The sequence below is a fragment of the Nicotiana attenuata genome, chromosome 2 (assembly GCF_001879085.1).
Source record: "Nicotiana attenuata strain UT chromosome 2, NIATTr2, whole genome shotgun sequence".
Taxonomy (NCBI): domain Eukaryota; kingdom Viridiplantae; phylum Streptophyta; class Magnoliopsida; order Solanales; family Solanaceae; genus Nicotiana; species Nicotiana attenuata.
Window position 1 is genome coordinate 91,127,275 of NC_031990.1, and position 24,134 is coordinate 91,151,408.

At 35.5% G+C, this 24,134-nt stretch overlaps 2 protein-coding genes across 2 annotated transcripts; both read right to left on the reverse strand.

The window, feature by feature from the left end:
- On the reverse strand, nt 1,327-9,863 carry LOC109214893 (protein PHOSPHATE STARVATION RESPONSE 1-like). Its single transcript, XM_019378859.1, has 8 exons — nt 9,637-9,863; nt 6,940-7,626; nt 6,605-6,815; nt 6,449-6,525; nt 6,308-6,347; nt 5,103-5,160; nt 4,361-4,430; nt 1,327-1,942 (listed from the first exon to the last, which is right to left on the reverse strand). The coding sequence occupies exons 2-8, from the start codon at nt 7,537-7,539 to the stop codon at nt 1,604-1,606; spliced, it is 1,395 nt and encodes a 464-aa protein (XP_019234404.1). The 5' UTR covers nt 7,540-7,626; nt 9,637-9,863; the 3' UTR covers nt 1,327-1,603.
- LOC109214904 (60S ribosomal protein L23) lies at nt 17,161-19,993 on the reverse strand. The gene is made up of 4 exons (XM_019378868.1): nt 19,887-19,993; nt 18,566-18,850; nt 18,081-18,122; nt 17,161-17,439 (listed from the first exon to the last, which is right to left on the reverse strand). Exons 1-4 carry the CDS (start codon nt 19,897-19,899, stop codon nt 17,357-17,359), a joined length of 423 nt encoding a protein of 140 aa, XP_019234413.1. The 5' UTR covers nt 19,900-19,993; the 3' UTR covers nt 17,161-17,356.

The following is a 24,134-nucleotide window of genomic DNA, read 5'->3' on the forward strand; positions in this document are numbered from 1 at the left end:
TTCTGTAATTATGAGATTATTATGGTGCCAATATAGCTAAATCCATCAATTGTAAAGGTAATAACTTAGGAAAATGTAAAAGGAAGTACTAACTATCCAAAATTAAAGTTTAGTATTTATACATGCCTTAATAATTTCGGATTTCGGATCGGATCAGATTAAAATTGTACCAATCCGAATTCGATCCGAAATTTGAATAAACACAATTAGAAATTGAACGGATCGGTTCGGATTTCGGATATCCTATCCAAATGAATAGCCCTACTTCACACTAGCATAGATACTGGGACTGTCCAAGTTATAAATAGAATGTTGCTACAGGAACAAAAGATTTTTTTAAAAATAAGCTCAAGACAACATAAAAGGCATAATAATAGTAGTATAAATGAGATATTTACATGATCCATGTACAATTCTTGTGTCCATTTTGCTTGGATATGTCAACCACTCTTGATAAATGCCAAGTAAATTGCCAACTTCCATGCTTTTGTTGTAGGATTGTATGCAGTCTGGCAAGTCCCAAGGCTTTTCATGTCATCTGGTGTGATCACAGAAAGGCTCCAAGATTTAATTTCAAGAAGTCACCAGTTTTAATCTTGTCGTAGACAAAAGCCTAGTATCTAAGTGAGAACGATAGATGTGCAAACTCATTAGAGTTTCAAATGATATGCCACTCCCCGTGGGAATTTCTTGGTAATAATAAAAAAAATGAAACCATCTCCAGATAGGTGTAAAGAGAAAATCTTATTGGTACAGTGTACATTCACTAAACTATGTCAATTTACCATGAGTAAGTGGTAATTTGAAATAGCAAATAAAGCTTATGTAAATGACACGTTAGACAGGTTAGAGATTGCTTATGCATCATGCCAATCCCTCGCGCATACAATGTTTTTTCTTTTAATCTTTTGAAGAAAAAAAAATGGACTCTTATTGTTAATAGAAGGAAGTAGATTTTATATTTTTTAAAATTGTTATAATTGGTTCTCGTACTTCGAATCACATCATTCCAGTAAGATTTTTATAGTGTATAATCAGGCTATGCGATATATATATATATATATATATATATATATATATATATATATATATATATATGATCAAACACTTACCATCGTACCAAAAGTTATAGTAACTGATAACAAAGGAGCAACTTTATTTTTTAACAAAGCCTACCAAGCAGGCACCTTATTCAACCATGATCTCGACCCCGGCTATCCCTTCACCTTGGCCTCGCCATAGGCAGGATGTTAGCGTTACCCAACAATATATACATTAGATGCAGGTGCATAATGTTAGTTGCTCAAATGCTAATTAACAGCGGATTAGACACCAGGAGTGCTACAAATAAGCTTTAAAGACCATCTATAGTTCCTCAATTCTTCCAAGAATAACTCTTAAAAACACCATATATTAACAATACAAAAGGAAAATCCTGATATTTCTTTATCATGTATCTTGAAGCAGAGGACAAACCAGGCCCGTCTGAATAATCTATGGGAGGGATACCAAAAATGTTAAAGCTGGTTTACTCAAGAATTTGATGTTCCAAACATCAATAGGAACTTAATATCCTACCAAAAGGTTTGCGAACTGCATAAGATTATTCATCCAGTTTAGCACGCTTCGTTGGTGGTGTATTTGATGAGCTTGAAATATTTGTCTCAGGATTTTCAAGTTCTTCTCGTTCTTGCTCTTTCTGCTTCTCCCCCACCTTTTGAGTTACATAATCTCCTGCTTCTTGAGGATTGCCTGGTGGCACTCCTGGATCATTTTTGTTTGAGGAGCGTTGAACTGCATCTGTCGACTGGGCAGAGGCATCAGCTATGGATGATGAGGCCTTTACCAACTCAATACTCGGAATCGACTTGCATTGCTTTTCAAACATCTCCTGGAGATATCGCCCTTGTTCTTCTATACGCAGCTGCAGATTTCTTTGAATCTGTAAAAGTTTGTGACAATAAAAGCACGCATTACATATGATACCACGCAAGCTTTCCTTGGATTCAATGAGCGGGCAATTCATTCATCTATCAGCATCATAGAGGTATAGAGTTCATGCCCATGAAAGAGTTGATTCCGCACCAAAATTAAACAGTGAGAAACTCAAGATCAATTATTTCAACAATAATCAAAGAAGAGAAGCACAAATTAACTACTTCTGTTGTTATTGTTTATTGTTTATTTTTTATTTTTTTTAAAGGAACAACTTCTCCATCCGAAACAACCTCTCTACCTTCGCAAGGTAGGGGTAATGCTGCATTCACACTACCATCCTCAAACCCCAATTGTGGAATTACACTGGATTTTTTGTTGTTGTTAAGGAACTACTTCTGTTGTGGTTATATAGGAATTATATTGAGATATTCCAAAAGCTTCACCTTTAACTTCAGAAAGGGCAAAAGAAAAGCCATGCCATGCCACTATTTTATACCACAAAGACAGCAGTTAAAAGCAATCTCCAACAAAATAATGCATGACAAGGAATCTTCTATATGCTCATATTAAGGACGCAATTTCTTGCGGATGATGCAAACAGTGATGACCTATCAAACTGAAACTAGAAACACCAGAGGTGGATTCAGGAACTCAAGAAGATGGACGCACTATTATGAAGAGGTAGATCTAGAATTTATATTTGACGAATTTGATGTTAGGCTGAGGAGGATGAGGGAAAGTGTGTCGATTTTTGAGAACCAGTTCGGATTCATGCCAGGACGGTCGACCACAGAAGCCATTCATCTTGTGAGGAGACTGGTGAAGCAGTATAGGGAGAGGAAGAAAGAAGACTTGCATATGGTGTTCATTGACCTATAGAAAGCCTACGACAAAGTCTCGAGGGAGGTTCTATGAAGATGTTTGGAGGTTAGTGGCATCCCACTAACGTACACTAGGATGATTAGAGATATGTACGATGGTGCTAAAACTCGGGTGAGGACTGTGGGAGGAGACTCAGAACACTTCCCTGTGCTGATGGGGTTACATCATGGATCAACTCTTAGCCCATTTTTTATTTGCTCTGGCGATGGATGTGTTGACGCGACACATCCAAGGGGAGGTGCCATGGTGTATGTTATTTGCAGATGATATAATGCTGATTGACGAGACACGCTGCGGGGTAAATGCTAGGTTGGAGGTTTGGAGACAGACCCTGGAGTCTAAAGGTTTCAAGTTGAGTAGGACGAAAACACAATACTTGGAGTGCAAGTTCAGTGAGGCTCGCATCTGGTGTTTTGTGTGATAAGAATGTGCCACCAAGACTTAAGGGCAAGTTCTACATAGTGGTAGTTAGACCGACTATGTTGTATGGTGCTGAGTGTTGGCCAGTCACGAAATCCCATGTCCAGAAGAAGAGAGTAGCAGAAATGAGGATGTTGAGATGGATGTGTGGGCATACCAGTAAAGACAAAATTAGGAATGAAGTTATTAGGGACAAGGTGGGAGTGGCCCCTGTGGAAGACAAATTGCGGGAATCGAGGCCGAGATGGTTCGGGCACGTGATGAGGAGAGACACTGATGCCCCGGTTAGGAGGTGTGAGAGGTTGACCATGACCGGTTTGCGAAAGGCTAGAGGTAGGCCAAAGAAGTATTGGGGAGAGGTAATTAGGCAGGACATGACATTGCTTCAGCTTACCGAGGGCATGACCCTCGATAGGAAGGTGTGGAGGTCGAGAATTAGGATGTTAGGTTGATAGATAGTCGAGAGTTTCTCCTAATCATACCAGTATTATTAGTATTATTAGTATTATTCTTACGTTTTCGTGTTCCTAGATCTTTGTTATTCCATATTGTGTCATTCTTACCAGTATTGCTAGTAGTATTCTTGTATTTCTTATTTTTAGATCTTTGTTATTACACATAGTTTATGTGTCTTTGTTTTTTTTCTTGTGTTGTTATTGTTGGTGCTTCCTGTTTAGTATTTCTGAAGCCGAGGGTCTATCGGAAATAGCCTCTCTACCCTCCCTAGACCCCACCTGTGGGATTACACTGGGTTTGTTGTTGTTGTTGGATTTGATGTTAGGCTCTTATCATGAACCCATTACACTTTTAAAATTATAGGTTCAAAATTATATTTTTTTGCAATTTTGGTGAGTTTCACATATATATTTATACTCCATGTCGAAAACAAAGCCGATCGGAGTGGGATTTGAACCACTGATTTCACTTGTAGAGGTGCACTATTCATTGCACCATAGGACACTTTGAGCTTGGGTGTACACAAGTATATTCAAGTAGTTTTGAAGAAATATAGTATTGCAATATATGGTCTGGGAGAGGAGCATGGGTTCGCGTGAACCCATACCCCATCACCTAGATACACCCCTGCACAAGATTATGTTGCTAAGGCAAGAATTTATACCTCAAGTTGTTCATGCAGCTGTTTCTGAACTTCCATCTGTAACCGCAATGCTTCAGTGATCTCAATACCCCTGCATCGAAACCCAAACACATCATATAACAAAGACAACACGAGAGTACAGGTTACAGTTAATTATGAGGGGAAAACTTCATAGCGATTCAAATAGAGCCCTTTAAGCCACCATGCCATTCTACTTAAAGGACCTGTTCTACATTACATGTGCACATAGAACTATTCCAGCTGTCTTACCTCCATCTATCAGAGCCCTAACTTAACTTTTCCAATATTTTCCTTTCCCTTATCTTCCAATTTTGTTGACAACCTGAATAAAATCCTACTTTTGACAAGTAGATCCTTCAATAAATTTTCATATTCCCCGTCATTTTCACCCTTTGTCTTTTTGGAATTACCTTATACATATACCAGACCAAATGGAATATCTATTTCTCCGAATAGGTTCATGCAAGGTTGTACCAATCTAGATAATAAAATTATTGAAGCCACTATATCTCATTATGTGGTTTATGTTTTCCGTCTACAGCCATATGGCAAAAGCACCAGACTGTCAACAAAGTCCATTATAAGCAACATCAATTAAGCACATTATGCCCCAAATACATGCCATTGGAAGTAGGCAATACACTCATTAGCTTATGCACAAGAGAATATCAAATCTTATCCAAATTTCAAATGATGCATATCATTAAGCCAGAAAACAGAGGCAATGGACCCAACTACTAACGTTTTTAAGTCCAGAGCTGACAAATCGCCAACAGATGACTCTTTCTTCTCAGAGGACCCTGTTATGAGAGGGGAAAAAATAAAGGGGCTTCAGCAAACAATAATTTGAGTGAAAGGAAATATAAAAGCCTGACAAATATAGAAGATTATCAGCATTCTCCAAGCACCAATAATCTCTGATCACAAAAAGAGAACGATAATATGTTAGGGATAAATCCATTTGGCTTTTTAGAAGAAGACAAACAAAAACTTAGGAGATTTCGGCAGTGGCTTTTGAAGTTTACTTGTTCCAGTTAAATAGTGCAAACTTTGACTAGTTTCTTATTATCTTGGCAACCGTATATGAAGTTAATAATACCAGTTAAAGTGCCAAATTTTTACCAGTTTGCTATGTTACACCTTTCACGCATATATTATTTCACGTCCTTGACACGTCTCAAAAAATTAATTTCCTAAGATATGGGCAAATGCCATGTCATATTAAAGTTACAGAGCAAAATTCCATGTTTCTTTTTCCTTTATTTGTTAAGAAACATTTAGTCAAAGCTATAAGCATATTATACAAAGAAAGCACTAAATGTAAATCCCGAAATCTCAGCTCCATTTTCAGGAGGGGGGACGGAGGGACGGAAGGGGAGAAGGTCAATATTGTCAGTGTGGCTTTCTTGTTCAAGTAACATAAACCTCATAGGTTTCATACGGTGAGATTCTGTGAACCATAGCTTGCATATTTAGCATGAACTAAAAACAAAACAAAAAAAGCTCCTATTTACACAAAGGCAATCACCATACAAATGATAAATTGTTGATCTTTACTATCTAAAATCTTATCTTCATCATCTGCTACTATGCAAAAAAAAAAAAAAGAAGATTGAGAAGTGTCAGTGTATTCAACATATACTTTTATTAACCTCTTGTGATTCAATGATGATATATGAAATAGCACCAAAAAAACCAATAACTCCACATAGCTTAAAAATAATGCACACATATACACACACAAAAAACACAACTTTTTTCACTTATAAGAAAAGAAGAAACTAAATTTTTTAATTACAAAAACAAAACAAAAAATTAGACATCTACTGGCTCGAGTAACAAATACGCAGGCCCTAAAACTCAATTTTTTTTAACGACTTTTGAGAACAGAGACAAAATTAAGACACGTGTAAAAAACACACAAGGGAAAAAGAAATAGCTGCATACCCTCCGATGCTTCTGGTTTATATCTAGCTGTTCGATATTTCTGCATTATAAGAAATTGTATCAAAACTCCATCAGTTAAATAATACAGCATGTCTATATGTGAAAGTATCTAACTTTGAAAATACAAAGAGCAGAACAAACCTGCAAATGGCTTTTTACGTGATAAATGGTCAAACCTTCAACTTTCATTAACTTCAGCACACCCTTGGGAGTAGCTCCTGTATTTCAAAGTAGAATTATCGAGCTAGACAACACTCCAATACTTATTTAATATGCAAAGTAAGGAGAGCGAAGTACTTTCACTTCCACCAAGTTTGTTGACTGCTTCCACAAACGCTTCATGAAGTTCTGGTGTCCAACGCATTCGTTGCTTCGATGAAGCACCACTTGCAGTGGATGATGCAGGAACAATGGCAGATGTTTCTACAGATGCAGTAGGAATTTGCTGCAATGGTTGGCCTTGGTGTACTGGGAAATTTGATGGTTGTTTTTGTTCCTGATATTGCATCTTTAATCACACAACAAAGAAATGTAAGAGCCGTCTCCTTTTTAATTATTGAAAGGAGAGTAAGAAAACAAAAAGCAAATTAAGATGAATAAAAATCCAGCAGTTGGTATAGAACAAAACTGACCTTTGGCTCGGCATCAGCAATGCTAGTATCTAACATGATGTCGTTCCAGTTAGAAGTCAGAGCATCATCATCATTCATTACAAGGTCAGCCCATTCCGGCCAATCACTTTGTTTACTAAGATCCTCAGATGGGATGCGACAATCACCTGTATTGCTACAATCTAGTTGAGTGTTGTGGACGGGGGTATTTAACGAGTAATCAAGGTAATCAGGCAATGGCGCTGTACACCAGGGTTCATTATTTTCATTAAGATACTGGCTTGATGCTGCAGATTGAAGAACTCCGGAATTAGCTAATGGGATTAATGCCTCATTATTTGTTGACTGAGAAATGAAAGGTATAGGTGCAGAATGCTCTTCATGAGGAAGAACAGATGAAAAGTGAAGATTGGTAGAGAATCCTGATGATGAGGACAACAAATGACCGACCGCCCCACTGTTTGAAGGCAATGAAGAAAGGACAGCCCTCGGCAACATAGGATATTTGTCCTCCAAACTTGCTGGAAGCACGGGTAATGAAGAATGAGCTCCTGATGCTCCAAAATTACTGAGTTGATGCGCGCCCGCCCTCTGGACGGATAAAGTAGGACGCGCCTCCATATCCTATTTTAGGACTACCAAACACAACTAAATTCACCTTAAATAGAATCTTCTAGCATTTTTGTCACTTACGGCAAAGGCTGATTCCTGCATCACAAGAAAGGAAATAAAAAACTTAGAGAGCTAATAAGCACAAAACGGAACAGCACACTAACAAGTTTCCTCAAAGGTTGTTGAAAACCCGTGGTGCTTAGAACTAGACTAAATCATTAAGGAAAAAGTTATTGTTACTATCCTAAAGAATAAAAATTGGAAAACTCAGACAGATGATAGAGCTGAATTAAAATACATGAAAACAAATTACTAAAACTGAAAAAGAGCGTACAAGAGAATATCAGTATTCCCCAACTAGAATCAAATTTGACGGTGAAAAGTAGTTCATCAGTAGGAAACATTAACCAAATGGTTGCATGATAGCTACAGGCTAAAAACAAAGAGATAGTTACAGTTTTCAAACATATGATAGCTAACTTCACTAACAAGGCGAAATCTAAACAACTGGCACCAACATGTAGAATATCTTATATAGCTATAGTCATTCTGTAAGCATGATACTCTTTACGAAACTTGATGCTAGTTTGAATTTTAGGTTTCCGACCACCCAAGAGAACTCATTACTGTCATAACTTTAAAGACATAGCATGTCTCGAAAAATAACCGCTGATAAAAAGATCTGCTATAGAAATGCCAATGAAAAAGTACTAAGAAATATGAATTGTATGTAGACACTAATCCTTCCATACTATAGGACGGATTTAAACCATGCAGGAACATATCTATTCGTAGGGAGGTTAGAACATAACAAGAAGATCGATTCAACTCGAAGCATACATAGAGCTTGTGGTATGGTAGAAAAAAGGACTTATGAAAACATTACAAGACTAATGCAGCATTTTGTTTCTCTTGAGGGGGGAATTCGAAAGCGGGCATCTAGTCCTCTTACAACTTGATAAGAGATTGACTAAGTCACACACTACAAGGAAAAAGCCCCAGTTCATTCATAAAACATGTCTATTGAGGACGGGCCACCTGTAGCAGAATTTCCTACAAGAGGATTCAAGAAAATGTCTTATCGGAAACATCTCTACCTTCACAAGGTAGGTAAGGTTGCGTACACACTACCCTCCCCAGACCCCACTCGTGGGATTACACTGGATCTGTTTTACTCTCTACCTTCACAAATCACAGGTAAGGTTGCGTACACACTACCCTCCCTAGACCCCACTTGTGGGATTACACTGGTCTGTTGTTGTTGTGGTGGTTGGATAAAAAAAATTGGATTCAAAAAATTACTAAAATGTCACACCGAAGGTTCACACCTATGACCTAAAGCAATTGTTGAACCCCCCTTTACCACTAAGATAGAATCTTACCTTATGTCAAAGTGAATTCAACAATTTATATATAATCAAGAAATTTGTTTTTCCTTATTTACACAGTATAATTTCTAAGCGAAGGGGATTTAATTGAACCCCCTCGCACAACCTAGCTCAGGCCCTGCTAGAGGCGAATCTAGAAAATTGGTAGCGGGTTTACGTTAACCTAGTAGCTTTTGTCCGGACCATGTATATGGATTAAGAAACCTACTAAATATTTATAAATATTGACGGTGAATCCAATTATTATTGAATATTTAACTTAAGGTTGTTACAAGAACCCATAAACTTCAAATCCTGAATCCGTTTCTAGCCCCTGCCAGCCACCTTTCTTCATCCGTTGCCTTTAGTTTAGTATGGAGTTGATATCAAAGTTAATTTAGCATAAGAATAACTACAATAACTTAAAGCTTCTGTCTTTACTTCAATGCCACAACCAAATAAACTGAATAAATTTCTTTACAGAATTTTAGACAATAAAGTCAAGATTAAAACTTTCAAATAATCAGAAACCGATTTAGCTGCTCCAATTAAATAAGACTAACAACTAAAAATTAAAAAACAAAACAAATAAAGCTACAGTAATGCATGGAAACATTATAAATCCTAGCTTGCATCAAATATATTTTGTTGAATAACAATTTAGATACCTAAGAAATTCGGATTATTTTAAAAAGAAAAAATTAATGAAGATAAAGAAAAGCGTATAGGAAATTAATACCTAAAAATTTGAGGGTTCCGGTCGCCGGCGAATTTGAAAGGAAAATGAACGGTGACGACTGCAAGTTTTTTGATGATTTTATTTTATTTGGGTTTTTCTTTCGCTGCTGATTTTGTACTTTTACTACAAAACTACAACAAAATACTGATTGTATAAATCTGTATGTAAATGGCATATAACATAATAAGAGTCCTATTCTAAGAAAAAAACCAAAAAAATAAAAAATTAAAATTGAAACCAAGTTAGGAAAAGAATAAAGACATCTTCTTTGACTTGGTTTGTTTCGGTATTAATTTTTTTCTTTTAAAAAAACCCAGAAAAGATATTTAATTAATTAACTTCTTAAATTATCTAATATATTTATTTTCCCTTCAATTTCCTTTTCTACAGCAAACTGAATTCATTTCAAAATATTTTACTTTTAAAAAAAATTAACAAGCTATGTATTACTACTTTTTTGTGTGTGTCAAATTTATCTTTACAACTTCAATCAATGAAGTATTACTTAAGTGTGACGTTTAAGAGATAAATAAAATAGTTTAAAAAATATTTTTAAGATTAAAATTATTAAATATTTTTTTGAGGAGTGTGTAAAAACTTTACAATATATTCTCCTCCGTCTCATATTATATGTTGTATTATTCTTTTTTACACATCCCTTAAGAAATAAGTATTAATTAGCAAAGGGGTTAGACAATTCTACCCTTATTTATGTCTTAAGATATAATCTCTTTTCATTAAATATTTATTCTATTTATGTGTTATCTCTATCTTCAAGAACAATTATTACTAAGGGTAAAAAAAATAAGGAAAAAAATAATTAATTTTATCTTGAATTTCTAAAATGACAAATAATTTGAGACAACTATTTTCGATAATCATAATTATTAATATGAGACGGATGGAGTAAATAATATGGACCTAAATAGGAGCAATTTTTTAAGTAAAATTATTGAATTTGATGAGTAATAAATTATTGGGTGAGTGTTGGGGGTAAATACAAAGCAAAGTGGGAATATGACAGTGAGGGATCCCACTTTATAAAAGGCATGCAAATTGGATAATGAGTGGACTGCTTTATGGGTGCACATGTGGTGAAAAAAAAAAACTATTCATTATCAAATTTAATTAATTTTATAAATTCTCCTCGTTCAGCACTAATCAACTTTTGTGGTGTACGAATAGTACAGTGAAATTTAATTATAAATTCTCCTCGTTAAGCACTAGTCAACTTTTGGAGTGTACTAATAGTACCGTGAAATTTAATTAATTTTGTAAGTTCTCCTCATTCAGCATTAGTAGTAGAAATGAGGATGTTGAGATGGATGTGTGGGCACACTAGGCTGGATAAGATTCGAAAAGAAGATATTCGGGAGAGGGTGGGCGTGGCTCCCGTGGATGACAAGATGCGAGAAGCGCGGCTTAGATGGTTCGGACACGTGCGGAGGAGAAGCCTAGATGCACCGGTTAGGAGGTGTGAGCGGTTGATTTTGGCAGGTAGGAGAAGAGGCAGAGGGCGACCTAAGAAGTATTGGGACGAGGTGATCAGGCAGGACATGGTGCGGCTTCAGATTTCCGAGGACATGGCTCTTGATAGGAACATGTGGAGGTCGAGCATTAGGGTGGTAGGCTAGGGGGTAGTCGAGAGTTCTTCCCTCTTTGTACCGGATAATCTGATAGAGTTTTGTTTAGGTTTGTTAGTGGTCTATGTTGTGTTCACATTGTTGTTTTGAGTAGTTTTGTGTTATTGTCCTTTCACTTAGTCGTGTTGTTATTTTCTTTGTTGTTGCATGCCTTTTCTCTTGTTTCTTTTTTGATATTATTGTCTCTCCTGTTGAGCCGAGAGTCACCCGGAAACAGTCTTCTACCCTTTTCGGGGTAAGGGTAAGGTCCGCGTACACTCTACTCTCCCTAGACCCCACTAATGAGATTTTACTACATATGTTGTTGTTGTCGTCGTCGTCGTCGTTGAGCATTAGTCAACTTTTGAGGTGTAAGAATAGTGCCTTAGGGGCCAAGATGACATTGACCGGCTAAGACTCCCGCGCGGTATTTGTTTACGAGATGCGCACTCATATGCCTTTCGAGGTTCATCTTTTTCTGTTGTTTAGTGAACGATATGAAGTGTGTGAAATTTTTATTATAATTATAATCCTAGTGTTCAGCTAAGTCTACACGCATTTCTACTGATTTTAGAAAATAATTACTATTATTTTTTACTAGTATAAATACTGGATAACTCTATCTATCAAAACGTGAATGAATGAAATTAAAGAAATCGGCTAATATTTTTTCTCTGCTAAATAGTTTATGAATTTTGTTCATCTTTAATTAGATTTTAATAATAAAATCTAATTATGGTAAATCTTCTAAGCATTTCTTAATGCTGATTCCAACTAAGTTAATACCAGAAATATAGGTAAAAATAGCACCGTCTAGCCAGTTTTCGGACTGGTTATTCAAAAATAGCCAGCGTTTACCAAGTCAATGAAAAATAGCCACTATTTTGCTGCAACAGAGAGCGCTCCAGCATAATATACTGGAGTTCGGTGCACCTGTGTATGAACTTCCAGCATATTATGCTGGAACTCCAACACATGGAAAGTTCCAGTATAATATACTGGAGATTCGAGCACTTGTGTATGAACTTCCAGCATATTATACTGGACCGGTATACTTTGCTGGAACTCCAGTATATTATCCTGGAGTTCTAGTGTACTTATGCTGGAACTCTATTTATATTATGCTGGAGTTCCAGCATACTTATCCTGGAACTCCAATATAATATGCTGGAGTTCAAGTATACTTATGCTGAAACTCCAGCATAATATACTGGCGTATTTTTCGGGTTTTGAACAGTGTTTTCGCTCAGATTTATCTTTATATGAAAAGTGGCTAAATTTCGATTACTTTTGAAATTGGGCTATTTTTTAACGACCACTTGTAAATCTGGCTATTTTTGAATTTCTCTCGAAATATAGAGTATTTGATTCAATAGGCCAAAATGGGATCTTTTTGTGCCCTTCGTTTATTTGTTATTCTTCTCTTGTTTTTAAATCTTTTACCCGGTAAATAAAGAAGTTTAAAAAAATCAAAATACCAAACCAAAAAAGTAACTAAAATCGACGTGTAACTTTTCTGGATTCATTTGGTATTATAATAACAATAACAATTCAATGGATTCTTACAAATAGAGTCTGGGCAGAATAGAATGTATGCATCCTTACCCTTATCCTGAAAGAGGCGAAAAACTATTTCCGATAGATTATTTGGTATTAAAATTAGAAATTATTAAGAATTGATTTGGTCTGATTTTAAACAAAAGCAAAAAGGTTAAACGGAAATTGAACCAAACAACTAATCATATATGACATAAGATATTATATAACTTTTCTATATTATTTAATTTTTCCATGATTTTCTTCTCTTTTTTCTCTTTCCTCCTTTGGACTTTGGCATAATTGCTTCCAACGTTTGATTGGTTCTTATGATTTAACTAGCAAGAGATCGAATAAATTGTCAAGGATTATGGCGGGATAAGTAGAATTTCGTCATATTTAATCAAAGATTTCTTGTTCAACCTTTGAGTAGAGAACTTTTTCGGTAAAAAAAATATTTTCTCTATTTATGAGTTTTACGCAACGTGAATCCCTAATTAATTAAAGTTTAATACGGATATCAGAAATCGAATATAAAAAATAAAAATAAAAAGTAAAAAGAAATTGTCATGTTTTCACTTATTCTATAGTTTGTCCGACGTTTATTTCTTTGTAGTTTCTGAAAATACATATTCTGTTTTGATAAAGCAAGAAACCAACCAACAAGGGTTGTGGTGGAGTGGTAAGTATTCCTCATCCTTAACCAGAGGTCTCGAGTTCGAGCCCCTGGGTATGGAGTCGCCTTTGTTAGGGAGCGCTTTACCCCCAAATGTGGGACTTCCCGACGCGAATTCGGATTTAGTCGGGCCCCAATGTGGGTACCGGACAGCGGATGTGAAACCAAAAAAAAAAGATAAAGCAAGAAGCCAAAATTTGATTTTACATAAAATGATTAGATCAATTTAATATTCGTACTAAATATGGAAAAATCATATTCTATATCCAGAAAATTGGCGCAATATTATTTATGAAGCTAAAAGTTGGTCTGATCACTGCTCGAAATATTTATCTGCATAAATTTTCTCTCTCTCCTTTCTATTTTTCCGTAAAATTTTTATCCGCATAAGTATTTATATTAAATTATACTAATTTATCATGCTTAAGTGAGAAATTAAAGTGAGATTGTATATTAATTAACTATAATGTAGTGATAATTATTTTCTGAAAACATATTTCATGTACTTGTTCAATTAGTAAGTATTTATGATGTTATTTTGTGATACACATGTACTTCTGATGTGTATGATGTTATGTACACATGTGTTCAATCACCAAATAACATCATACACATGTGTTCAATCGGAAAAAAGTTATTTTCTCTCATACACATGTACTTTAGACACATTTTGCTGACATGATTGAGAGCGTGAGTGGCACCGTATAGAATGCTCTTAGGCTTGATGCTATTATAGTTTGTTAAAAAGTAAATCACGATAAGTAGATTTTTCTAACTGAAAATAGAGTAATTACAAATAAAATTGTGTATGAACATACATTTATGTGTCGAAAAAACTCCAAGGACATAAGTAGAAGACAATGAACATGAGCATTATATAGATGCAACTCACGCTATCAATCACGTCAGCAAAATATGTTTGATTCGTACACTTTAGGCCAACTACAGATGTTCAATCGGAGTAAAGCCTACTTGAGGTATTTAAACGAAAAACGGTGGCAATTTTAGATGTATTCAACCTTATTTTAGTGAAGATTTTATGATAAACTGATGATGATGCACTAATTTTAGATGTATTCAGCCTTGTTTTTTAACAGAGTACAAACAGATTCGAGTAGAGAACCACCAATAGTTGTGGTGGAATGAATATGACTTATTCATCCTTAATCGAAGTTCTCGTGTTTGAGTCATTTTTTGATAAAACAAACTTGATAAAGCATCATAGAAATGACACCAAGTAGCAACTCTAAAGGGCTGTTATTTAGGAATTAGCCGGTACGTCATGAATTTTATTTTTTCAGTTCAAATTTAAAGGACAAAATATCTTGCGTTGTCCTGAAGTTAAGATTTTTAATTTTAAAATTTCAGGACAAAATAAGTACTGGTTAATCTCTAAATAGCATTCCTGAGAATGGTTATTTATGCATTTGTCCCGCACTTTTCTTTTTAATACATATTTGAACCATTATATGAAGATTATATAATTCCCCACTGGTAAATTTTTTGAAGAATTAACCTAACTAGCCGCTCACCCAATTACTTAAACTAAAAATAATTGGCGAATTGATAATATATATATATATATATATATATATATATATATATAAATATAAATATAAATAAATAAAATTATATTTAATCAGTGTATAATCTATATATACCAACTAGGGGTAAGCAATAAATCCAACCGGTTATTTGTGTAAAGATACCTAATTTTTTCATGTATGCTTTTAGATTCTGAATATAGCATCAGTAAGAACACAATACAAAGTAGTCAATAATTACTGGCTCTAAATAAATGATTCAACACAATATTCTGTATTAAACAGGAAAAGGATCACCAGCTAACTATTGCTAACTTATGGCTAAGCATAATCTTGGCATCCAACTCATGATATCAAGAAATGGAGATAGCTTCTACTCTTCATGTTTCAGTTGTGTGTCGTGTCAACTTGCATGTACCTCGAACGACTGCTACTTCCAATTAGGACATGTGCCAGTTAAATGTGCTTACCAAGATTTAAACAGATAAAAAGAAATTACCCAATATGAAAATTTTTCAAGGAACTAAAGGTGAAGGGTGTTCCTTAAAGCATCCATCATCAAAATTCCGAGAGTAGCTGTAAGCATCATAGCTGAAGCACATAGAGTTTCTTCGCCATCCCAGAGCTTGTCTCCACTGAGATTTGAACCTCAAAACCGACTTTCTAATAATGCACGGTGCTTGGAATCCATTCATCCTTGCTCTTCGTCCGACATTGACCAATGTAATAACAGAGTTATCTGGTATATGTGCTAAACTATTCCATCTCCGCCACCACTTCAACATTTGGATCTTCTTCAAGCTTGTTGAACTCAAGATTTTCATCCCTTCACCTACTTATGAATTCAAGACAATCTATTGTGCCTTCAATTTAGGGGACTTTAACCACAATTTTTCAAAGTCTGAACGACCTTTGTATATATATATATATATATATAAGTGGACTAGTGGGAGAGTGATAATATTCTTAATAGTATATATAGATGGATAATATTCTCTTAATAAGAAATGAGTCAAATGACATGCCCACTATTCAAAAAGTGGAGACTTGGCATGTGCTTTTTAAGTATAATGATTCTATATATGGCCAACTAGGCATCAGGTTCACTAATATTGGATGTCATTTTCAAATTTCCAGTGAGTGGAGAATAGTGGCGATGGTCTATCGGAAACAACATCTCTATCCTCTCAAGTAGGGGTAAGGTATACGTACATACTATCCTTCCCAGACCCATTTTTGAAACTTCATTGGGTCTGTTGTTTGTTGTTGGAGTAAAGTTGCGATCAATACCAACTGGTCAACCAAAAATATGTTTCCAGTAGATCCCTATGGTCCAAACCTCCAAAAAAAGAGCAAAAGGGTCTTATCCTAGTGGTGTAACATCACTTTTGTGATGAGGCAGCAGTTTATGATTGTTGGAAAAAAGAGGCAGCAGTTTATGATTTGATACACTCACAATAATGCCAAAGATAAGACTGATCTCTTATGTAAAAGCTATGAGCTGGTCATTTGTGTCGGGAAGTCTCATTTTGAGGTAAAGCGCTCCCTGTCCAAAACGATTATATTCAATACAGAGCCCGAATTTAAGACCTCTGATAAATACAGGATACTTGACACCCTACCACAACCGGTCCATTCAATACATATTCTATGTATATATCCCACTCTCCATTTGACTCTTCTTTTTGCTTTACTATGGATAGTTCCTTGGAAAATTCTCTTTCTTTCCTTTTCATTGGATTAATAATGAAACAAAGATTTAAAAAAACAAGCTCCATTTCTATAATCAATCATTTGTAGCCCTTAAAAATAGTTGGTGGTTGCTTGAGAAGAATATATTCTCCTATTAGAACAAAATAGCGACCAGCAGAATTTGTTTTCTTGTTGAATGACCAAATTTTATTGTGAATTTGTACAACAGCTTTTAGTAAGTCAATGCTATGTTAAAATTATTTTTGGTGAAAAAGGAAATGTAGTTTTTGGTTGGTAAAATTTGGGTTATGAATCGTCACTCAACCCATCAAATCCAAAAAAGACAAATATCTTAATGCCAATGCCCCTTAAATCTTAACTTCATATCATGCGATATGTAGCAAAACCTTTGGAGTTTGTTTTGTGTAAAACTATGAAAGTGTTGGAAAATCAATGAAGTCAACTTAGCTTTCCTTTTACTAGTAATAAACACACCAACAAGAAAAGGAAACAGTAATGTCCTACATAGATGAAAACTTTTGGAGTACAGCAAAATTCTCATAGCCAGTTGCACTAATAATTCTTACCAAGAAAAGAACTCCCTGATATTCAAAAACTCATATAAACTATTGGAAAACACAATTCTCAAACTAAACGATAGCATTGGCAGCACTTGCAATCCTTGGCCAAAGATCAGCACACTCTTTCCCGATGGGACCAGTAATGGCAGATCCTACATAACAGAAAAAATACATGGTAAGAATAACATAGACCGGCATGTAAAACGCAGATTCAACAAGGCATTGATAGTCAAACAATACAACTCTTATTGGTCTTATAGTTTACCCTCAAGAGTCACTTAATGAGTCAGTTTTGGAATTGCGGGATTGATAGATGTTACAATTGATGAACCAATTTCTTTATATCTGCCACTTGCTTTGTTAGTGTTGTCTGTGTGATTACTTGCGCCGAATTGCTAACCACAATTACACTGATTGTCAAGTTATGAGAAGACTTTTCATAGAAATAATGGATGTTTGTATGAACTCTGAAGTAATACTTGCTTGACTCGACACGGGGTTTAGGAAAGACTTTTGAAATTTGTTGTATAAAACAAACTGTAGATATTTGTGTAGTTGTAAATCAATTCATTAGGGAAACGTAGGAACTCTGAAGATAAAAGGTTTTTAAATGAGGAAACGCGACATTTTTTGGGGGACTGACTAAAAAGGAAAGAATGCCGCGTAAATTGGGAAGGAGGAAGTAACAGACTTCAAAAACAAAGATGCAGAAGTAAAACTGTTAAAGGTAACTTTAGTGATCTCTTTTGTCTTCGAAATAGCAATAAAGTCTACTCAATATAAAATAACTTACCCTTCATTTCACCCTTGGGATTCACAATTACACCAGCATTATCTGCACGAATAAAAGAGAAGCATCAGCAGACAAGTTTTCATATACTGTGCAGACCTCTCTAACAGCCGCTCCAAAACACTCTCAATAATTCAGTGAACTACCCAGATACAAGTAATAATCATGTAGGGAACCAATATACAAACAGAGAGAAGAATAATACAGGTAATATAACAAACAAGACAACAACAGCAAGGAAGACAAATATTAATCCAGTAATTTATAATTATGAGATGATATATTCAGCTACACTTTTATCTCCACATGGACAAACAACTTGCTAACTAGAAAGAAATAACACCCGACAAAAACTTGAACTAATGAAAACCCAAAACTAAAATTACAGTGCTTTGGAAAAGTTTAAACAAAACAAAACGGCAAACTCACAGTCTGAAAAGAAAATCAATTTCAAAACAACAAAAACAACTAAGGGTATCTGAAAATACCTTCAAAGTACATGAAAACACCGTCCTTTCGGCGCCACGGCTTGCGCTGACGAACAACAACAGCAGGCATAACCTTCTTCCTGAGATCAGGCTTACCCTTCTTCACAGTGGCCATAACCATGTCACCCACACAAGCTGAAGGCAACCTGTTCAGCCTTCCCTTGATACCCTTCACCGAAATGATGTAAAGGTTCTTTGCACCAGTGTTATCGGCACAGTTAATAGTTGCCGCCACCGGCAAACCCAGTGACATCCTGAACTTGTTCCCAGCGGAACCTCCACGTCCTTAAATCACATTTTAAAATAATTAGTCACAATTTCAAACTAAATTAGACTACTCGAATCATTTGTACATGTTCCACTCTATTAGGCTCATAATTTACATTTTAAGGAATTAATTAATCAGTCAAAACAACTAGCTGACTAGTTGTACATGTACCACCCTATCAACCTCAAAAATCAGATTTTAAAATAATTAATCAATCAATCAACCACATTTCAATCTCAATCAAGTCGGGGTCGGTTAATCAATCAACTACCTATTAGGCTCATTTCAGTATAACATAATTAACTAATCACAATCAATCAATCAACTAATTTACAATCCCAAAAACTAGTGGGGAATGACTATATAAAACACCAGTACATGAAGAATCTATACATGTTCAACTCTATTAGGTTTCTCATTTCATTCTAATACACATAAATTTGTTTTCTAAGGTATTTAAGAGTTGTGTAAATAAAAAATTCCCTAAATCTCACAGGTTCTACATCAAATCTTCAGAAATTTTTAAAAATACATGAGATCAAACAACAAAAATACAGAGAGAATTTCCACAGAACAGATAGTGATTGCTTTCATGTACATGTTAATCCACTCTATTAGGCTTCACATTTCAATTTAAGCCCGATAGTATAAATCTGTTTTCTAAGGTTTTATCAATTAAAGTTCACTAAATCTCATACTTTTTACATTACACTTTTAAGAAAAAAATGAAAAAATAGGATTTATACAAATTAAATCTTTCAATTCCAAACTAGTTAGCGTCGACTATATGAAAAATTTGTACATGCTCTACTCTATTAGGCTCATTTCATTCTAATACCAAGTAATTAGGATTTATACATACTAAAAGTTCCCTAAATCTCACACTTAACGTTACATTTTCAAAAAAATATGAAAAAAATACATGAGATCAAATAGTAAATATACAGAGAATAATACAGAGTTTTTTTTTTTTGAAAAATATATGAGATCAAACAATAAAAGTACACATGGATTTTGCATAGAATGATAAAAGAGATAGAGATTGAACTGTACCTCGCTTCGACATTGTTGGACGGTGTTGTTCGTCACTCTCTCTCTCTAACCTGTGAGAAAACTACAGAGGAGGAGGCGTTAGGGTTTTATATGCGAAGGTGCCTAGGGTTTTTCTTTGGCCCAGTTTATCTATCGAGATCGTTTGGCCCATTGCGTGATTTGAAAATTGAAATTGAGGCCTGTTGACTGGCCCAATGAAATACAATTTGGTTTTGTTATTTTTTGTAGTAATGGCACGAAGTAGCCATTTTAGCGTTTAAGTTAACCTTGAAAGAAGCTAGTCTTGAACTTTAGACCTGGGCAGGTCACCTGACCAATGGGCAAAATTTCAAGTTTAATTAAGAAAATTTACTTTTGATCAGGTGACCTCCCAATGGCTAAAAGTTAAAGATCACCCCTTACGAGTGGCCTACTTATGCCATTTTATGAGTTTCAGCACCGTTGTTTAAGTCTTAGCCAATATTTCCAAAATATTTAACGTTTAGCCATAACAAAACTCGGGCATATATTGCTTCTGCTCCTTCTCCAAATATTGCCCTGAAATTTAGTTTTTCAAGATATAATGAGTTTTTCAGTTCAAAACTTCAAGATATATCTTTAACTTTAGTCTTTTCAATTCAAACTTTAGAATTTCAATCTAATTCACATGCAAGAATACGAGGGACGTAGAAAATATGTTGGAAGACTCAAAACTCTGTTATTTTGCTTATGTTGCTTGCTCTTTGAGTTTTTCAATCATGCATAAGTTCTCTTTCGCATGTATTGAAATCATATTTCACGTTAAATTATTTTTAGGTAAAAAATCGTTCACAACACTAAAGTAGTTGCAAAACTTAGTAGGATGATACAATCTAGTTTCAATTGACATGAACTAAGAGAATTGTGAACCAAAGCTCTTAAATAATCTCTCAATTCAACCTAAATATTGTATGAGGTGAAAATCCTGACATTCCAAGTGCATCAACGGGGATGTGACACATGGTAGTCTGATCCCGTGGAAATTCAACACCCACAGTATCATGGTGAATGGCCTCGTATCCTCACTAACCATTTGATAATAGCCATCATCGAGCTTTGCTGAACTAGAGACGTCTTTTCAACAATCCTTTTTGTACTGTCGAAGAGTCTTGTCACGAAAAAGGCTCTTGCTTTTTATATAGATAGCTTCCCAGTAAAGCCAAGCCAGGATCCATGTCTATTACAACACAAAACTCTCTCTCTTTCTTTATTTATATGATCTTAGCAAAAAAGAACATTAGCCAATACGAAAAGTTGATTATTCTATTTTGTTGATATCTTTAGTATTGTCATGTCGTTCATTGATGGCATTTTTATCTCAAACTTTCATACCATTCACATAGATCAAACTAGCTGGTGAAAGGTTTTGAATCATCCTCGATTCACTTGCCTTTAACTCCCTTTTAATTTAAACTACTGTTAAAGCGAATAAACTATTTTTCCGATAGACAAAAATCTCAAAACAATCATGTTAGGTAAAAGATCATGGTATTCAAAGAGTCAAACAATATAATTTGAGAACTATATTACTTCTATTAAATATTTCACGCAAGTAAATTTATGCACGTAAGAGGAATACATTTTTAGAAAAGAAGAAAAAGAAAAAATTACCATTTGCTCCCATCTTTGGCCGGAATATAGGGAATACCTAACGAAGACAATCTAGATTGAAATATAAAGCACCAAAGATTGAATCGCACCTTCTTAGCTATTACTAGTCTATATGTGATGACCCAAAAGGTCATCACTTGTGTTGCAAGTAAATTAAGTGTTCCGAGGCCTAAAAACCTCCTTTTTACCTCACCTTGATTTGCGTGCGTGGTCCGGACCTATATCCGGAAAGCCTTCTATGTGAAAATATGAGAAATAGAAATTTCTAGAGTTAAAAATTTGATTATGGTTGACTTTGGTCAACATTTTGAGCAAATGGACCCGGATCCGTGTTCCGACGATCCCGGGAGGTCCGCAGTAAAATATGGGACTTGGGCGTATGCCCGGAAATGAATCCCGAGGTCCCAAGCCTTAGAAATCAATTTTTGAAAGAAATTATTTTACTGAATTATCTAAGAAATGAAGAAAAGAATTAATGTTTGAAACCATTGTTATCGGGCCCGTATTTTGATTCTGGAGCCAGATACAAACTTGTTATAGTATTTGAAAGATAACTGTAAAATTTGATGAAAAATGGAGTTTATTTGACGTTAGTTGGACTACCGGTTGAAGAGTTATGAACTTTGAGAGTTCTTGATGAAAATGTTGAGTTTTGAGATTTAATTCATGATTTTACATGTTATTTTGATAATGTGATCGCACGAGTAGGTCCATATGATGTCTTTGAGTTAGTATGCACACTTGGTTTGGAGTTCCGAGGGCTCGGGTGAGTTTCGGGTAGGTTCCGAGATGTCTTAGGCTTAAAACATGGATGTCGCAGGTCAGAGAAGTGCAAATCTCTGAACCCGCCAGTGCTGACCGCATTGGTTTTGGTGCTGTCCGCGGTGGGGGCTGTGCGGCTGCACTCGATTTTGTGCGGTCCGCACAGGTTCACTTGTCCTACTTCGGAAGCCTATATCTTTTGATTTACAAGGAATTTTGAGATGATTTAAAAACGAAAATTGTAGCCCTTCGTGTCTAGTTTCCAGAAAGGTAAAGGAATCACAATTTGGACATCTGTAGAGAAAGTTATTGCCAACATACTAATGCATGTCACTGTAGTCCACATGGAGAGCTGTGCGGTCGCACTAGATTTTGTGCGGTCCGCACATGGGGTCTGAGACGGGTATATTTAGACGGGATTTTCAGTTATTTTTCATTTTTCAAAACCCCAAAAACATAAGAGGCGATTTTTCAAACAACCTTTCTTCTCCAAAACATTAGTAAGTGGTTTCTAACTCATTTTTTTTACTGCTTAACTTCTTTTTACAAGATTTCATCCTAGAATCTAGGGTTTTCATGGTGGAATTGGAAATTTTGGGAAAAATCTAAGAATATTGAAATTTAGGGAGTTAGACCTCAAATTGAGGTTGGATTCCAAAACCAATTATATATCCGGGTTGGGGGTGAATGGTTAATCGGGTTTTGGTCCGAATTTCGGGTTTGGACCAAGCGGGCCTGGGGTCGATTTTTGACTTTTTGGGTAAAACTTTGAAAAACTTATTTTTATGTATTGGAGTTGATTCATTTAGCGTTTATTGATATAATTAAGTAACTTATGGCTAGATACGAGCGAATTGGTGGTGGAATTAAGGGGTAAAGCGATAATTGAGACGTGAATTGTGTTTATGGCATCGAGGTAAGTGTTTGTTCTAACCTTAGCTTGAGGGATTAAGAGTCGAGTTCTATTTGCTTTGTGATAATTGTTGAGTACTACGTATAGGCATAGTGATGAGTATCTATACGTTGGTGTCTAGCATGCCTGTGAGTCTCGTAATGTGATTTTGTATGACTTCGTCGTATTATTCATATCTTGGTGATGATTTTTATTTATTGGGCAAAGTTCGTGGAAGTAATTGTGATGTTTGATTATTGAGGAGCGTTGGCTCAAGTTGTATAACGAATTGTGAAAGATGAGCGATAATTGAAACCTTTTTGAGCATTGGCTCGAGTTGTGAAGTGAATGATGAAACAAAGTCGAAAAGGAGAAAAGAATCATTATATTGATTTCCTTGCCGGAATATTGTTGTTGTTTTGATGTTGTCCCTTGCTGGGACTTGTTGTTGAAATATTGTTCCCTTGCCGGGATTCTTATTGTAATTTCATTTATTTCCTTGCCCTATTGCTTGTGATTGTTGTTTGGGTGAGGAAGAGAGTTAAAGCACGAAGGGTGATGCCGTGCATTGTTTTTGTGAGGAAAGAGTGTAAAGCACGAAGGGTGATGTCGTGTATGATTGTGAGGAAAGAGTGTAAAGCATGAAGGGTGATGTCGTGCCGCACGATTTACCTTTCCGTGCCGATTATATTGATTATATGGTGAGGACGAGAGTAAAAGCACGAAGGATGATGCCGTGCACATTTTCATTACTTGATTGTTTTGGTGAGGACGAGAGTAAAAGCACGAAGGGTGATGCCGTGCACTTATTGCTTTCTGGTTCTCTGTGGATATCCGAGATGTATTGTTTCTTCCATTTACCTGTTGTCTTTCTATTCTGAATTGATTTCCCCCCTCCCCCCCACCCCCCAACCCCGCAGCATGCTACCCCTCCCATACTTGACTGTCTATTCCTGTATTTCTTT

What these genes read in the sequence shown, in the direction of transcription:
- LOC109214893 (XM_019378859.1), bottom strand. Translation starts at nt 7,539, where the DNA reads ATGGAGGCGCGTCCTACTTTATCCGTCCAGAGGGCGGGCGCGCATCAA. An exon ending in TTGCTGATGCCGAGCCAAAG is followed by an intron (nt 6,816 to 6,939) that starts GTCAGTTTTGTT and finishes GTGTGATTAAAG; the next exon opens with ATGCAATATCAGGAACAAAA. An exon ending in TAAACCAGAAGCATCGGAGG is followed by an intron (nt 5,161 to 6,307) that starts GTATGCAGCTAT and finishes CTCTCATAACAG; the next exon opens with GGTCCTCTGAGAAGAAAGAG.
- LOC109214904 (XM_019378868.1), bottom strand. An exon ending in TGTTTTCATGTACTTTGAAG is followed by an intron (nt 18,123 to 18,565) that starts GTATTTTCAGAT and finishes TTATTCGTGCAG; the next exon opens with ATAATGCTGGTGTAATTGTG. An exon ending in TCCCAAGGGTGAAATGAAGG is followed by an intron (nt 17,440 to 18,080) that starts GTAAGTTATTTT and finishes TCTGTTATGTAG; the next exon opens with GATCTGCCATTACTGGTCCC.